At 36.7% G+C, this 18,641-nt stretch overlaps 1 protein-coding gene across 10 annotated transcripts in view; it reads left to right on the top strand.

Moving 5' to 3' along the window:
- Cnot6l (CCR4-NOT transcription complex, subunit 6-like) overlaps positions 1–18,641 on the top strand; it is a 93,866-nt gene that overhangs the window by 47,111 nt on the left and 28,114 nt on the right. For 9 of the 10 annotated variants that reach the window (XM_006534870.4, XM_030254400.1, XM_030254398.1 and 6 more), the window contains exon 5: positions 10,783–10,872. In XM_006534870.4, the coding sequence (XP_006534933.1) occupies positions 10,783–10,872 (90 nt within the window). Of the gene's footprint in view, positions 1–1,272; positions 1,307–10,782; positions 10,873–18,641 lie in introns of those variants that run through there. The other variant, XM_006534872.3, reaches the window with a different exon arrangement.

Below are 18,641 nucleotides of genomic sequence, written 5' to 3'. Positions count from 1 at the left end.
TCTTTGTTCTGCAAACAAAATGTTTTGTGTATTTAGCAGTAGGTTCTTACCATCTCACTATTAACTTGTAGGGAGTTTTCCCATACCTGCCACTGAGATTTTAACAGTCTTGTCTTCTGAGAAGCTTTGTCCACCCAAGCAGGGTACCTGTGTTCAACTTTTTCTTTTGAATTTTACTTTTTAATTAGCTTACAAAATAGTAGGTTTCTATAAGGACTTTCCATCTAACCTTAGTTTAGTTTGCTTAACCCACCTCTCAGCACTCCTTCACCTGTCCCCAACTTAAACCTTATTAAGTGTATTTTATCCCTTAAGCCCTTAAGGTCTCTTCTCTTTTTACCTCTTATGAGCACTTTCTAGCTTCCTGACCACTAAAGACACCCCAGTTTAGATATACAGCTCTTCACACCTAAGATATATATTGGGGAAGTAAATTGTGGTTTTCTTGCTGGGCCTGGGTTATTCCACTTACTAAGTATTCCAGTTCCATCCATTTCCCTCCAAATTCTATAATTTCCCCCCATCTCTGTTTTTACAGCTGAATAAAATTCCATTGTGTATATGTTCCACATTTTCATTATCCATTCATTAATTGATAGACATTTACTAAGTAACTGTTGTGAATAGGGCAATAATGAATATGGATGTGGATATATTTCTGTAGGCATATATGGAGTCCTTTGGGTATATATGCCCAGGAGTAATGTATCTTTTTTCAGGTGTTGAGAAACCACTTCATTGATTTCTGTAGTGGCTATACTAGTTTACATTCCCACCACCAACAAGAATTCCTCTTTCCCCACACTTTTGCCAGCATTTTTTACCATTTGTTTTTATTAATCATAGCCATTCTGACTGAGGTAAAATGGAATTTTTAAGTAGTTTACATTTACATCTTCCCTGTGTTTGGTGGTTTTAACACTTTTAAAAATGTTATTAGCCACTTGTATTTTTTTCCTTTTAGAACTTTGCTTAGTTCCATGATCCATTTTGTTAAAAAAATTTTTTTTGTTTTCTTGATGCTTGCTACTTTAATTCTTTGTTTATTCTAAATACTAATCCTGTGTTGAATATATAGCTGGAAAAGATTTTCTCACTCTGAGGCTCTTCATTTGATTGACAGTTTCATTTGCTATACAAATACTTCTTACATTTAATTTTATGAGCCTCAGGTTTGTTGATTATTCCTGAGTGATTGGAGTCCTATTCAGAAAGTTCTTACCGATGCCTATATCTTGACATGTGCTCCCTACTTTTTTTTCTAGCAGTTTCAGAGACCATTAATAATCACAGTTAATCTTAAAAGGTATGTATTGATTCCTGTTACTTTGTTGATTTCACAGCATTTGTTTTTTTTCCCCCTTCTATCTGTCTTGCTTACCCTATTATTCTAGGGTATTATTTATGTCCTGTGGCCTTACAGATCATTTTGTTTTTCTCCAGTCCAAAGGATTCCTTCAAGTTTTTTTTTTTTTTTTTTGTATAGCTTAGTAGTCATGAATTTTTTTAGCCTTTTGAAAACATTTTTATTACATCAAGTTTTACTTTTTTCTTCAATGATGACTGTTAGTTTTATACCTGTCTGGGTTGGCAGTTGTCTTTCAGAACTTGAAATACATCTACACAGGCTTGCTTGGCTTTTGCATTTTCAATTGAGTAACCTGTTTTATTCTGATGGCCTGTGTATGACTTGGACTTCTCTTTTACTATTTTTAAACTTTATTTTGTATGTTTAGTGTTTTAATTACCACATGATCAAGGGAGGTTCTCTTTTCTTTGATTTTTTTTTTTCTTTGTTTCTTCCTTCCCCACCCCGTTTGGTATCCTAAATGCCTCCTGTGTTTGAATAGCACCTCCTCCCCTAATTCTAGGAAACTTTCCATCATGATTCACTTTAACAATGTTTGCTGTGCCTTTCTTCAGACTTTTCTATGCTCCTTATCCATAGGTTTGGTCTGTTTAAGCAGTGTCAGCGTGCACCTTAGACTTCCCACTGGTCTAAGTGTTCTCTGTCTGTCCTTGTTCATTCCACAACCCCAGCCTCTGCCTTAAGCTCTCTTCCTACATCTGGGGAATTCTCTTAGGATTATTTAAGGCATGTTTCGCCTTTAGAACTAGGTTCTTTTTCTTTTATTCCTACCATGATAAATTTGTTCCTTTCAGAATTTTATTTATGCCTTATTTCCACTGTAACTTTCTTACTGTTAGAGCTTTGTCTCTGTCTGATTGTTCTAGTTCTACTTTTTTCATGCCCAGATATTGTGTCTCTTTGATCTATGCTAATGGCTGAGACCTAAGAGCTTTTTACTTTACTTGACTTACTATGCTTTTTAATATCCAGCATTTTGTCTTCTCTTCTCTTCTCTTCTCTTCTCTTCTCTTCTCTTCTCTTCTCTTCTCTTTTTCTTTCTTCCTTCCTTTCTTCCTTCCTTTCTTTCTTTCTTTCTTTCTTTCTTTCTTTCTTTCTTTCTTTCTTTCTTTCTTTCTTTCTTTCAATTCATGTAGAATTCTTTTGTATCTGGCTTTGTCCTGCTTATTTCATTCAGCTGTTTGTGTCCTCGGTCAGTAACTTTGTTCTTTGATTTATTTTAACACACTTAGATTTCTGGAATTTCATCTCAACTTACTATCTAACTAGATGCCATGACTGTAGCCTCAGTGATTTTAAAAAGAGTTATGTTTTTTTTCCTTTTTATTATGCATCTGGTATTACTTTGTTTGGTTTTATGTATGTATTATCAGTTTTCATTCTTTCAGTTGAAGTATTTGCAGTGTTCATGTGGGCCTTGTATGTGGTAGAGTTGAGTGTATAGTGAAGACCTCAGCTCCTCAGTCTAGGAGGTCAGGGTACCTGTTGTAAACTCTGGATTGTTCCCTGGATAGGATATTAACTGCTAAAGCAACCACAGCTTCTTGTTATTACAGGTGTTAGACTAGTCAGTTAATAGCAATAACCTCATTTGAATTTAGTATCTGTGGGAGGATAAACAACCAAGGGTGGTATAGAGAATTCTCATATTTTAGATAATAAAATAAGGACTTGGAGGGTAAGGATAAGGATTAAATATTAATCTTGAAAACAAAATTGAAGTGGGTAAAGTAGTTGGGGGTTTTACTGGTTTACAGATTTTAGAGGTTGTTAAAGCTATGACGGCACAAAGAGGCTAAGGAGGGGAGAGAGAAGAAAACTTGTAGGAATATGGAGTATTTGAGATGTGGCTGAAGCATATAGTAAACAGTGGTTTATAGTAAACTGAGTAGAGAAACACAAAAAACAGTCCTGAGACCTGACTGAGCAATCAGACAAAACTATCATCATAACTGTAAGTACAAGAGTGGAGGTTAAGTAATAGAAAGTAAAATAAAAAGAATGTTTATTGAGTAAGTCTTTGTGAGTAAGTAGAAGTGAAGTTCTGAAATGGCTATGGCTCCAACAATCTCCATATGGGGCCTGTGCAGGAGTGGAGAGTTGAAACCTACTTTTAATCTATTTGCATGGCAAGACCAGTTGCTTGTGTGCCGTTCAACTAGTAAGCTAAGTGAGGATGTGTCCACGGTACTTTACTTTTCCTCCTCTCTTGAAAATTGTCTTTATATTGGATTTCCCATAGTTTTTCTACAATGTATTTAGTTGTTCAACTTTAGCATTTGTCCTACTTGGAATTTGGTAAGGTTGACGGATATGTATACCAATGGTTTTCATCTATTTAAGATGGTTTTGGCCACGAACTCTTTAACTTTTTTTTTCTGTTCTTCTGGGACTCATATAATGTGTACCCTTCATGGTATGTATCTGAGGTGCCTTTCATCGTTACTTTCTTTACAGACTTAGAATCTCTCATGTCTGCACCTTTGGTCGTTTGGTCCTAGCTGTTCAAGATTTGTTGTTGAGCCATTCTAGACAGTTGTACTGTTTGTTGTTTTCTATCTTTCTCGTTTTCTTTGGCTTCTTTTTATAGATTTTTTTTTGTTTGTTTGTTTTTGATATGTCTGTTTTTCATGTGGTTAAAATATTAATTTGAAACTATTCTTTGATCTTTGTTTTTGAGACAGTTTCTCATTGTTTGGCTTGTGATGTCCTTGATTTTGTGATCCTCCTATCAGCCTTCTAATATCAGGGATTATATGCTTGAAATTTTAAAAATTTCAGACAATTTTTTGAAGCTCATTACATATGCAGGTAGTTCTCTGATTATGATGGAATTACATTCTAATAAATCCCTTGTAATTGGAAAATGAATTTATTGCACCAAAATCAGCCACAGAGTACACTGAAGATCCCTGTGATCTTGTGCCTACCTGGAACCTGCAACTTGTTATAGTTGCCTATCATCACAAGATAGTTTACTACATTTTCTGTAGCCTGATAAGATACTAGAATTGAAGTATGGTTTCTTCTAAATACATACTGCTCTTGAACAGTTCTAAAGCTTAAGAGCTGTTAAATTGAACCACCCAAGATCAGACTGTTGGTATTTTAAGTAACTGATGGGCAAGGTTTTTGTTTGTTTGGTTTTTTTCCTTTGTAAATTCATTATCTCCTCCCTTAGTTTTGCTCATAGTGTTTGTTTGTTTGTTTGTTTTTTTAATCTTTATAGGTTTTTACTTGTTTGTTTCTTAGAATTGTACTTTTAAGTAAAGGTGACAATTCAGAAATCAAATTTTTACCTTGTTCTTTGTTATATGCGTTAGTGTTATTTGCCACTTTTCTTCTTGCTTTAGTTAATTTTCAGAAGCAATACTGTATTGTGGCCACTAAAATCTTTACTCAGAGTATTAGTCAGCTAATGATTTGTATGAGATTGTCTTTAAATGCCTATAACGATAAATCTTTCCTCTTGCTTTGTGGTTCGGTTTGGAACATATTTTCACTACTAAGCAGGAACTTTACAACTTCTGTTATCTTTGTTTCCTGCCTAGGCATAGTTTCAAGGTCAGAGGTGAAACTTGAGCTGTGGTTTAGCCTTTTCTCTATATAATTCAACCCTTTGCATGTGGATGGTCAAGCCCTTATGGATATTGTATTCTCAAGCTTTTCATTTGGTCAGTCTGTTGTTTGTTTTGCCTCTTACTGGCTTCCACATAGCTAAAACTTGCCAGTAGTAGTTTTCTGCACTCTGTTACCTCTTACTCAGGCATGTGGAGAAAAAACCCTTCAGCTATGGACAAGTCAGACAAACCCCATGCAGACCAGAGAGTGACTAGTCTTTATCAGATGGAACAGGAAGAGCTTTAGCTCCGCTGCTCTGATAGTGTGGATTACAAGTAAAACCTTCAGAAATCTTTTCTCTTAATCAAATTTGTCTTTTCCCTTAAAAGAATCCTCTCTGGGTATTGCAGTCTTTTGGTAAAATTTTCAAGATGGCAAATAGAGTAATGTATTGCTTAAAGACAGGACCATAGTCTTAGAAATACGCTTTTTGGAACTTTATCTTTGTGTGACTATTTTAGAATATATTTATGTAAGCCTAAATAGCAAAGCTAGGAACCCTATCTCATCTCTTGATGCAATTCAATCCATATGGTAAATATGAGATGGCGAAGTTGCTATGATGTAACAGGGCGTGTAATTTACAATAATTTTTTTAAATTTGTGGGAATAATATTTCTAGTATACTATAATGCATGAACAAGTAACAGTTTTATTGTCATTACATATTATGTACCCTACATAATAGTATATTTTATAATCTTATGCAATGGGAGCACTGCCATATTTAACACCAACAAATACTCAAATAATGCATCATGCTTCAGTATTACAAAGGCCATAATTTGCATGGAATGAAATGTTTTCAGCTTCATTTTAATCTTAGGGCAGGAATTACCATTACATATGTCATCTCTTACAGATAACTAGCTCTTACTCTTGCATCCAGATAGAATGAAATAGTTGATTCTGAGACAAATATGAACATTCAGATTGCCACGAGCATGTTCGATAGTGCAGGAGATCAAGATGAACTTCTATAGCTATAGAGCAAAAGGAAGCCATTAAATCAATGCATTTACCCAATTCATTGGAAGAGGAATGTCAGATAAGTGGGAATTCTCTTCATAGACTTTAGATGCTACCTTATTCTTAGCTTTAGGCCTTATGGAAGCTGATAGTTTACTTAAAATAGTATATCCTAAAAGTTGCAGCCATGTTAGGTCTAGTACAGGAATTGGTAATAACTATGAAAGTGCAATCAAGATAGCCTAGGATAATTGTGTCTGTTGATTTGTAACATTCTGTCTCTACATTTACATTTTAATCAGTCACTCTCCTGAATCTTCAACACAGATTTAGCCATGTTACTGATCTAAGTTGATAGTAGAACCACTTTTATTTTTATTAGTTTTGTTGTTGCTTTTATGGAGTTGCAGGTTTATTTGAAGGGCCTTTCCTATGCTACTTTTGACTACTTTTTAAATTTTGTTTTTCTTGAATGAATGTTTAACATGGTTGTCCTCTGAGAGGCTGCATCCAGCAGCTGATTCAGAAGAATGCGGAGATCACAGCCAAAGGTGGATGGAGCTTGGGAACTCTTACACAAGAGTTGGGGGCAGGATTCCACAGGAAGACCTACAAAAGTCAACTAACCTGGACCCATGAGGGGTCTCAAAGACTGAACTATCAACCAAAAATCACATACTGGCTGGATCTAGACCTCCCTGCTCATAGGTAGCAGATGTGCGGTTTGGTCATGGGTATAGAGCAGTTGGAGCTGGGGCTTTTCCAAAAGCTATTGCCTGTATGTGAGATATGTTCTTCTAGCTGTGCTGCCTTGTCTGGCCCCAGTGGGAGAGGATGCGACTAGCACTGCAAAGAGTTGATATGCCAGGGTTGGGGGATACTCAGGAGCCCCCCACCCTCTCAGAGGAGAGTGGGAGGAGGAAAGAGAGGTGACCAGGAGGAAAGGCAGTGAGCAGGATGTAAAGTGAATAAATAAAATGAAAAAACAAAACAAAAAAGAAATTTATCCATTTCTTAAAGCAATTTTCTATTCAGTTCTACTTTAGCCAGGTTTTTTGTTTTGTTAGTTTGTTTTTCTGGTTTTGACTGGTGTTGTATTCATAGTTTCTGTTGATAAATGAGAATAAGATTTGAAATCTCCAATATATTTTATATCATATCTTGGTAATATTTTGTTTTTGTTTTTAGCTTTTGAAAGATGTCCTCATTCTTGTTTATCTTTTGATGTGTTTGATCCTTTTATTTAAGGTCTTCTGTTTGTTGTTATCATGGTCTAGTTTATACTACAATGTATTTTGTTAAGTGATATCCTTTTGTAAACTTCTTTGATTATATTGTGACCTGTATCAGCTTACTCATTGTGTTTTTTCCTTGAATTAGTATACAAAGTTAAGGGTTTGATTACAGCCTTTTCCTATATATGTACACAATTTTACTTTGTTTTTATTTAATCTTCCTCTTCCAGTGTCCTCCCCCATACACCCTAAGCAATCTCTCCCCCTCCCTCCTTCCCTCCCTCCTTCCATCCCTCCTTCCCTCCCTCCCTCCGTCCCATTAGATTTATTTATTTATTTGCTTGACATTACAATATCAGTCCCCCTCTTCCCAGTACTCCCCGTGCAGATCATCCTCCCATTAGATTTATTTATTTATTTGCTTGACATTACAATATCAGTCCCCCTCTTCCCAGTACTCCCCGTGCAGATCATCCTCCCATTCTGCTCTCCCCTTCTCCTTTGAGAAGAGGAAGCCCCCCTCTAGGTATCCATCACACCCTCCCCCCCCCCCCCACATCAAATCCCTGCAGGACTTGGTGCATCTTCTCCCACTGAGGCCAGACAAGACAGTGGAACCAAGGGAACAGGATTCATAGGCAGGCAGGCAGTGGATTCAGGGACAGCTCTTGCTGCTGTTGTTGGAGAACCCTCATGAAGACCAAGCTGCTTATATGCTACATGATATGCAGGGGGCCTAGGTCCAGACCCTGCTTGCTCTTTGGTTGGTGATTCAGTCTCTGGGAGCTCCCAAGGGTCCAGGTTAGTTGACTCTGTTGGTCTTCCTGCCATCTTTGAGTTCCTCAGTTTTCTTCCAACTCTTTCATGAGACTCCCAAGCTCCATTTAATGTTTGTGTATGGGTCTCTGCATCTCTTTCCATTGGCTGCTGGGTGGAGCCTCTCAGAGGACAGTTATGGTAAGCTCCTGTCTGCAAACATAACAGAGTATCATTAATAGTATCAGGGATTGGTTCCTGCCCATGGGATGGGTCTCAATTTGGGCCAGTCATTGGTTGGCCATTCCCTCAGTCTCTGTTCTGTTTTTGTCCCTGCACATCTTGTAGGCAGCACACATTTTGGGTCAAAGGTTTTGTGGGTGGGTTTTGTTGTCCTTATCCCTCCTCCCAGCCTGGCTACAGAAAGTGGCTACTTTAGGATTATATTTCTGACTGCTAGGAGTCTCAGCTAGAGTCGCCCTCATAGTCACCCTGGGGCCTTCCCCATTCCAGGTCTCTGTCATGTCTTAGAGATTCCCCACCTCCTACTCCCAGCCAAATTTCCTTTTCTCTCCCCTGCTCTCCCTATATCTGATCTCCCTCACACCCTACTCCCCTCTACATCCCCTTTCCTTCCCAGTTTCCTCCCTCCATCCTCCTCTGATATAAAAGATATATATTTTATTTTTCCTTCTGAGAAAGAAAGAAACCATCCTCCTTGTTCTTTGGCTTCTTTGGGACTATAGAGTTTACTGTGGGAATCCTATATTTTATGGCTAATATCCACTTAAAAGTGAGTAAATACCATGCATGGGTTTGGGTTACCTCACCCAGGAAGTATTTTCTAGGTTCATCCATTTGCCTACAAAATTCATGATTTCCTTGTTTTAACAGCTGAGTAGTGTCCCATTGTGTGATTTAACCACATTAAAAAAAAAAAATCCATTCTTCGGTTGAAGGACATTTAGGTTGTTTCCAGTTTCTGGTTGTTATGAATAAAGCTGCCACTAACATAGTTGAGCAAGTGTCCTGTGGGATGGTGGAGCATCTTTTGGGTATATGCCCTTCCTGGGCTCTTTTGCTGATCTCTTATATCCAGCTCATCTCAAGTGATCCTTCTTTTAGGCCAATTTTTTTAAAACTTGTTTTCAATACTTTATAATTTTTTTCTATTTATAGGTTGGCCAACCCCCTGTCTTTTGGTATAGGGTTGTTTATTATTTTATTTGTTGTATGAGAGGCTAGAACCGCTTCAAATAAATAGCGTTCTCTTGTCTCTTCTGTTTTTGTGTTTGCCTAAAGACTCATTAAGCAATGGTTGACGCCAAAGGCTTTTTCAGCAGTAATCTTCTGTTATTGTGAAGGTATACTATTGATGTAGTTATAAATATGAAGGGAAAAGAGATTTATCAGTTGATACATAGGTTTAAGGGACCCTCAGTTGAATATTTTTCCATCTGTTACTAAAAACTAGAGGGGCCTATGTGGAGTACTTTTCCTCCTCTAGATCTGTTAAGCCTTACTAAAATTATGATTTGAAGAAAATAGTTTTCTTAGTGGTAGTACTTGTGGGAGACATAATCAGCAGTGTTTGGATTACCTATTTTTGGTTATAAGGATAGGAGTAGTAACTTGAAGTTCTTCTACATTTTGGACCATTTTTTTTCGAGAGCTCTAATGTATAAATTCTCTTATTTTAAATTTTGTGTCTTTTCCTATTCAGTATTCAACATTTTAAGATCTGTTAATGCTTTTTGGGTAATTTTCCTGAATCTGTTTTTCCTGTTTACTGAGTTTTCTTTTCAGTATGTCTAATCTCCTGCCTACCTCATTTGTTGGAGTTTTTCTTAACAACCAGGAAACTCCCATGTCTAGATCTTTGATGAGTTTTACTTTTCTGGATCTGAATGCTAGATAATTGTTGCATGGTTACATCAATCAATTTTTCTTCATTCATATAGGTACATTAAGAAATATACCTATAAAAATTTGTTATTGGCCAGCCTGGTTTACAAAATGAGTTCTAGGACATCCAGGGCTACACAGAGAAACCCTGTCTCAAAAAACCCCCAAAAACAAACAAAAAAAATTGTTATTGGTATCTTGTTATTTAATATAACTTTTCTTAATACTCAAGATATTTTTGACCACTGTCAGAACAAAGTTTTCCTTTCACATTTTGGTGTTATCTTGACAACAAATTTTCTTCTCTCTTGAAATATTTGCATTTCTTCGTGTATAATGTTAATATAAATATTCCGAGAAGACTTCTTCTCTATGTAAAACAATTTGTTTTTATTTTACGTTTATCTATTCATGTTGGCACGTTTTAGTCACAGGATAAAAATATAGTTGTTGGTTCTCCTACCATGTGGTTCCTGGCAATAAACCTCAGGTCATCAGGTTTGGCAGCAAGCAACTTTATTCTCAGTCAGTTCTGAGAATAAAGAGAGGCCAGAGACCTCTTTTTATACGAATCACTCATTCTTTCTTAAATAGAATTGTTATGTTTTGGTTAGCAAACTATTTTTAAAGGGTAATGTAGAGTTTATATGGTAATTTCTAAATAAACCATGATTACTATGTATGTGTTTATGAATATGTGTGTATGTATTTCTTTTTGACAAGTGCAGATTTTAGGATCATACACTGAAATCTGGAAATAACTCTTTTGAAGTTACTATTTATGGCTGTCTTAAAGTATTTTCTTATTATATTCATATAATTTCTTTAGATGTGTGTCACAGATAAAGCAGCAAAATTACTATGTTGTTCTATAACATATGCCCTGAAATTGCAATTGTCATGTTTTATTCTTGTTTTCTGTTTAAGGCAATCCTTTATCACAGGATATTATGAGCTTATACCAGGACCCAGATGGAACCCGAAAGCTACTGAACTTCATGCTTGACAATCTTGCAGGTAACGCTTACTGACGAAGCATTGAACTCTACAGATGCTATCAGTAGCTGATGCACCACACACTTCTTAGACAGCTGCTTAGAGGAATTTCTGGCTTATGTAGTAATTAATGAAATAGGCAGTAATTATGAAATTTATGAGATTTTTTTTCCATGTGTGAGTACTTTCTGTTTATGAAGCGATGTGATGAGAGTTTTAGTTATACTATCCTGTAGGAATTTTTACAATTTACTACAACTATGGCTACTACTACTTACTGCTACTACTACTTACTACTACTTTTGCTACTTCTGAGATAGAGTCTTACTGGAGCCCTGGAGTGCTCTGGACATTATAATGTAGACCTGGCTGGCTTCAAACTCACAAGATAATCACTTTCCTCTGAATGTTGGAATTAAAGATACAAGATGGATTCATATATGCCATACATGTAGAGGTGTCAGAGGCCAGAAGAGGGTGTTAGATTCTCTAGAGCTGGAGTTGTAGGTGGAAATAATCTGTCTTAAAGTGCTAGGAACTAAACTCAGATCTTTTGAAAGAGTAGCAAGCGCTCTTAACTATAGAACCATCTCTCTAGTCTCAGGATCTTTACATTTTGTAGTATAATCATTGAGATAAAAATGGCTAGTAATTCCAAGGCTTATGAACTCAAGATTGTCTTAATCACTAAGATAAATAGTTACTTGAATTTGGTACAGATTTTATGTAAAAGTTTACCTGTACTACAATTATTGTTTTTTTTTCTTTTTGTTTTTACTTTCAGTATAGTGTTCAGTAAATTAAATGAGATAAACAGTACTTTATTATAAATTTGGCTTTCTGTAAGATAATTTTTCCAACTGTAAGTTAACAAATATTCTGTAGACCTTTAGATAAGCTACCCTAAGGTATGATTCAGGTTAAGTGTTTTAAATACTCTCTTGATTTAGTCCAGAGGGTCTAATTAGAACACAATCCCATTATAAATCAAGGTTTGTCTATAGTTCAACTCATTGTACATATGTGGAACATTTGTGAGCGATCTTTAAGAATACCAGAGTTACAATGGTTGTAGTCCGTATACAAATTTATTTTACATAAGAAGGCTATTCTGTATATAATAACTTAAAAATTTTTTGATATTATAACTTCTTATTGTCTTACTTAAGCATTGAAAATATGGGTATAAGTGTGAGATTAATTCTAATTTACATTTTTTGAGTAATGTCTTTCTAAAAATATACATATTTTGGTTGTGTGTGTTGGTTTTGTATATGTGGGGTCCACGAACTTGAATGTATGGGTATGAATGCCTGTGTATGTGCACACATGCTGAGTTATCATACTTTCCCCTTATTGATTACCTGGAGACAGAGTTAATTATTGAACCAGAATTAGCTTTTTTCAGCAATGTTGACTGGCCAGCAGCCTTCTTGGGATATGTCTGCATACTAGTGTATGCAGGTACAACCTCTTTTTATGTGATACTGGAAATTTGAGCTTAGGCCCTCATACTTGTAGAATATGCACTTTTTTTTTTACCCACTGAGCTATCTTCTTTGTCTCTACACCTGGCCCCTTAAAAAATTAAAAACCCCATTTATTTAATTATTTATTTAACAGATTTATTATAGCTTTGGCTGGCCTAGAGCACACTATGTGGACCAAACTGGCCACAAACTCACATAAATAATCCACTTGTTTCTCCTGTCTCCTAAGTGCTGGGTTGGAGTAAAGTTATATGATAGTCCTATATGTGTATGTTTTTAAATTTTACTCTGAACCATTTGTTGATAATTTTATTGTTTCATTGCTGGTTTTAAATGCTGCATGAGAAATCAAGTGTGGAGCAACTGATGTAACTCAGTAAAGAGGCTGCCTAGCATTCACAGAGCTCTGTGTTGATTCTAGTGCCACATAACCTGCATGTGGTGCCAGCACGTACTTGAAATCTCAGCACTTTGGAGGTAGACAGGGGATGATCAGAAGCCTAAAGTGGTCCTCAATTACGTTTGAAACCTAGCCTGAAATATATGGAAACAGAAGGAAACAATATTTCCTATTTAAAAAATTTTCATACAGTACATTTGGATCATATTCTTTCTTCTTACTCAACTCCTCCCAAATCCTTCCCACCCAAATACATACATGTCTTTTCTATCAAAAACAGAAACAATGAGAACAAACAAACAAACAAAAAATAATATAAAAAAATAAAGCCACGGGTCCTTCCATGTGTACTCTTTGGTTGGTGGTTTAGTCCCTGCGAGCTCTGCGGTATCTGGTTGGTTGATATTATTCTTTCTATAGGGTTGCATAGGAACCCTTCAGTCCTTTCTCTAACTCCTCTATTGGGGACCCCATGCTAAGTCCAATGGTTGGCTGCGAGCATCTGCCTCAGTATTTGTCAGGCTCTGGCAGAGCCTCTCAGGAGACAGCTATATCAGGCTCCTGTCAGCAAGCACTTGTTGGCATCCAAAGTACTGTCTGCATTTGGTGACTGTATATGGGATGGATTCCCAGGTGGGGCAGTCTCTGGATGGCCTTTCCTTCAGTCTCTGCTCTGCACTTTGTCCCCATATTTCCTTTAGACAGGAGTCCTCTGGGCTAAGAATTTAGGGGATGAGTGGGTAGTCCTATCCCCCAACCAGGAGCCTCTACAGGTTCTCCCTCCCCTTTGTTGGCTATTTCAGCTAATCTCATCCCTGTTGGGTTCTGAGAGCCTCTTGCTTTCTTGGCATCTGGGTCTTGCTTGTGGCTATCCCCAGTTCCTGTCCCCCATACCTACACACCTCTGTTCAAATTTCTGACCCTCCGTATATCATCCCTGTCTCCTCTCATACCTGATCCTGGCCCCCATTTTCTCCCTCTTCTTCCTCTCTTCCTCCCAAGTTCCTCCCACCCTCTACCTCCTGTGATTATTTTGTTCCCCCTTCTAAGAAAGACTGAAACATCCACATTTTGGTTTTCCTTCTTGAGCTTCAGATGGCCTGTGAATTCTATCTTGGGTATTCTGAGCTTTTGGGCTAATATCCACCTATCAGTGAGTGCATACCGTGTATGTTCTTTTGTGACTGGGTTACCTCACTTAGGATGATACCTTTTAGTTCCACCCATTTGCCTAAGAATTTCATGAAGTACCACATTTTCTGTATGCATTTGTCTGTTGAAGGACATCTGGGTTCTTTCCAGCTTCTGGCTATTATAAATAAGGTTGCTATGAACATAGTGGAGCATATGTCCTTCTTATATGTTGGAGCATCTTTTGAGTATATGCCCAAGAGTGGCATAGCTGAGTTCTCAGGTAGTACTATGTCCAATTTTCTGAGGAATGGCCACACTGATTTCCAGAGTGATTGTACCAGCTTGTAATCCCACCAACAATGGAGGAGTGTTCCTCTTTCTACACACCCTTGCCAGCATCTGCTGTCATCTGACTAAACCACCAACCAAAGAGTCCACATGGAGGGACCCATGGCTCCAGCTGCATATGTAGCAAAGGATGGCATTGTCTGGCATCAATAGGAGGAGAAGCCCTTGATCCTGTGAAGGCTTGATTCCCCAGTGTTGGGGAAGGCCAGGGCAGTGAGGTGAGAGTGGGTGGGTGGTACAGCACCCTTATAGAAGCAGGGAGAGGGGGTGGGGGAAGTGGAGGGGGGCAGGAGGGATCGGATCCAGAGGGGAAACCGGGAAAGGGGATAACATTTGAAATGTAAATATATAAAATATTTTTAAAAAAAGATTAAAAAATTATCCTTTCTGTGTTGGCCAGCAGATACTTCTGGGTATAGGGCCTGTTCAGGGATGTGGTTGAGTGAGAGACTTTGGAGCACTCAGCCCTGAAAAGGATGTCTTTATCAGATTTCTTCCCTTGAGACTCTTGGATCTATGCAGAAAAAGGTTTTAAGGACCAGAAACGGTAGATGACTCCAAAGGGGGAAAATGTGCCTATATATATATGGATTGTGGTTTGATGATAGAAGTATAAAAAGTCTTGAGATTAAAGACAGTAAAACTTCTCCCTTGATCTGATTATATTTGACTGTATGGGTAGTTTGTTTTTTATTAATTGATTTCAGATATCCTTTTCACAATGCTGTGATAGGAACTGGAGAAGTGATGCAGCCATTTAAAGCACTGGTTGATTTTTCTAGAAGACAGAGGTTTAATTTCCATACCTACATAGGTTTAATTTCCATACCTACATGGAAGCCTACAACCTTCTCTTCAGCTTGATTGTATTGTGGTTAGAGAATGTAGTCTTTTTATTAAAAAATTTAATACCTTATAAGCCAACATATTCTTAGTTTTTGTAGGTGTTAAGCATGCACTTCGGAAGAATAGACCTCTGCAGTTGTTGATGGCAGCATTCTATTATACCAGTTTACGTTTGTTGGTGACACTGTACTAGTGTGATTAATGTATATTTAATAATTTGGTTTTACTAATTGTTTAGAATTGCAAATGTACTTGTTTCTTATTATCTACCTCAGAAGTTTAATTATGTGTGCTAAGGATACATTTTTGTGTATTTCATTCTTTCCTAATCTTTTTTTGTATCTTTTTAACTTAGTGCTTCTTTCTTCTGTTTGGTTTATATTTTGTTACTTTTTGTAACTAAAGGTAGTAACTTAACTTATTAATGGAAATCTAGCCTCTTTTAACATAAATATGTGTGTGTTATGTTTTCTTTTGTTTTTTTGAGACAGGGTTTCTCCATATAGCCCTGGCTGTCCTGGAACTCACTCTGTAGAACAGGTTGTAATTGTGTTGTAGTTATGCAAGCTTTTTTTTTTTTTTTTTCTCTGTCAACTTTTGCTTCTCATGTTTTTTTGTTTTTGTTTTTGTTTTTTTTTTTTTTTTTTTTTCAAGATTTCTTTTGGTTTTTTGAGACAGGCTTTCTCTGTGTAGCCCTGGCTGTCCTGGAACTCACTCTGTAGACCAGGCTGGCCTTGAACTCAGAAATATGCCTGCCTCTGCCTCCCAAGTGCTGTGATTAAATGTGTGCGCCATCATGCCCAGCTCAAGATTTATTTTTATTTTGTGTATATGAAACTTTGCTTTCATGTATATATGTGTATCATGAGCATTCCTGATGACTGAGGAGGCTAGAATAGGGCACCTGATACCCTGAAACTAGAGTTAGAAAAGGTCATGAGCTGTTGTTTGGATTTTAGTGTACTAAATGATTTAACTGCTGAACTTTCTCTGCAGCCCCTGCTTCTGTTATTTTAAGCTGTTGATTGGCACATACATGTTTACGATTGTTATTGTTCTATTTTATTTTTTAATTTTGGAAACTACTTTACCACATATTAACGTAGCCATTCTTGGTTGTTGAAAAGTTATTTTCTAATTTTCTATATTGTTGTAATTGAAGGTATGTAGAATACTTGATTAATTTTTTTATTCACCTTACTAAGATTTTATTTTGACTTTTAATTTAACTAAAGTTTAGGTATTCTTACTGGTACCATAATAGTTTTTACAATTTTCTCCTTTGACCATCAAATACTATATAAGAACTGGGAGTGAAGTGGTAATGTTAATGCTCCTAGTTTTATCTTTTTTTTTTTTTTTTTTGATGCTTTAGATTTTCTTCTCTTATATTTTTCTTTTTGTTTGGACAGCTTCCTTTAGCACTGGCCATTATTTAAAGGTAGATCTATCTGTTAATGATCAGTCTTTTTGCTTTTTATGACATTCTGACTTTTATTTCCTCTTGATCCTCCTTTCTACTAATTTCAGCCACACAGTAGTTTGGAATATCTAGGATTACATGCATGCACCCATGGCCAGCTCCTTGATTTCTAAAGGATAGTTCTTTTGTTGTAGCCATTAAAAAATGTAGTGTTTCCTTAGGCTTCCCATGTAATTTAAATTGGTGTTTTCCTATAGGTAATCTGTTAGGTCTTTGATGTTTCTGAAGTTATTTTTCTAGTTCTCAGAAGTTTAGTTAGAATTTCATCAAATTTATTTGACTTAAATTTATTTACTTTCTTTGATTCCTAGTTGAATGGAAATTTTTATCCATTATATCTTAGAAAACTTTTCAGCTTTATATTCTTTGTTCTAGACTATTAATGATAGAAATTTAGACATTTTTATAATTCCATAAATAATTTCTCAATTTATTTTATTTTTCAGTTTTTTGAGACAGGGTTTCTTTGTGTAGCCCTTGCCGTCCTCCTAGAACTTGCTCTTTAGACCAGGCTGGCCTTAAACTCACACAGATCTACGTGCCTCTGCCTCCCAGCTATTGGCATTAAAGGCATGTGTCACTACTACCCAGTGTATTTTTATATTTTCAAAGACTTTTTTCTGTTTTTGTTTTTTATTGTTATTTTTAACATATATTCATTCATTATAAAAGTCATTGACTTTTTTATTTTTTTAATCATTTCAGTGGTCTCAGTTCTGGTTGAACAAGGTGGGTTTGAAAAAGTCCTCACTACTTTATGGCATAGGATACTTCTGAGGGAATGAATGGTCCTGCTGCAGATGTAGCACAACATCATAGATAATTGCTTCATCTTGTGGGTAGGAGTTTTCTGGAAGGTTGTATTTTCCTGGAATCCAAGGTGATGACAGGATTTGGATAAATGTCTGGAGATCTTTGGAAACTCTGGGATGTGACATTACAGAAAGTTGCCAGTGAAGTACCTCAACTTCTTTGTTTCCTCAATTCTGAAGAGAATGAGCTAGCCACTCGAGTGAAGTTGACATTATAAAACAGTGAAAGAAGTCGGGAGTTGGTGATGCACACCTTTAATCCCCCAACACTTAACAGGGGGCAGGGGCAGAGAAAGGGGCAGGCAGATAGATGAGTTTAAGGTGAGCCTGGTCTACTTTTAAGTCTGAGTTCCAGGACAATGAGAGCTACACAGAGAAATTGTATCTCAAATAACACAAAACAATGAAAGATCAGGTAATGAAAGCCTTTATTTTATTTACATTTATTTTCTTTTTCTGTTTTAAGATACTTGCTTTACAGATATGTTAAATTTTTACATAGCTTTAATTTTGTAGAAGGGAACAAAGAAAAATCATGACTACCTATGTAATTAAAACAAAAGATTTTGCTTAATGTTTTAAGTTTAGGGCACTTTTCATAAAATCATACATGTGGAAATATCATTAATGAGTTTCTTTTTTTTTCCTGGAGATAATTTTTTTTTATTAGGTATTTTCCTCAATTACATTTCCAATGCTATCCCAAAAGTCCCCCCCGCCCCCACTCCCCTACCCACCCATTCCCATTTTTTTGGCCCTGGCATTTCCCTGTACTGGGGCATATAAAGTTTGCCTGTGCAATGGGCCTCTCTTTCCAGTGATGGCTGACTAGGCCATTTTTTGATACATATGCAGCTAGAGACAAGAGCTCCGGGGCATTAATGAGTTTCTTAATGTCCTTTTCTAATACTAGTTTTAATGTTCTCTGCATAGCTCTTTTTAGAAATTTAATTAGGTGAATTTACTGATTGTTTGTAAGTGCTAGGTGTGAGGTCAGAGGACAGCTTTCAGAAGACTCCTTTCACTTTGTGTCCTGTTGTTCTCACTGCTCTCTCTACTCCATGCTGGCTGGCTTGGAGCTTCCAGCTGATTCTCTGGCCTCTTCTCGTCTCTCTCATCTTAGAAGAGTGCTGGGATATGCAACAGAATGAGGCGTTTTACATAGGTTCCAAGGATGTGGGTCGAGTTCATTCAAGCTGAAGTAACAGGAATTTTTACCCACTGATTCCTGCTTTTTTTTTTTTTTTTTTGAACTCTTTTAGTTTTTAAGTCTATGT

This window comes from Mus musculus, chromosome 5, assembly GCF_000001635.26.
Source record: "Mus musculus strain C57BL/6J chromosome 5, GRCm38.p6 C57BL/6J".
Classification (NCBI taxonomy): domain Eukaryota; kingdom Metazoa; phylum Chordata; class Mammalia; order Rodentia; family Muridae; genus Mus; species Mus musculus.
The sequence above is the reverse complement of the archived record's forward strand: the minus strand, read 5'-3'. Positions and strand labels throughout refer to the sequence as shown.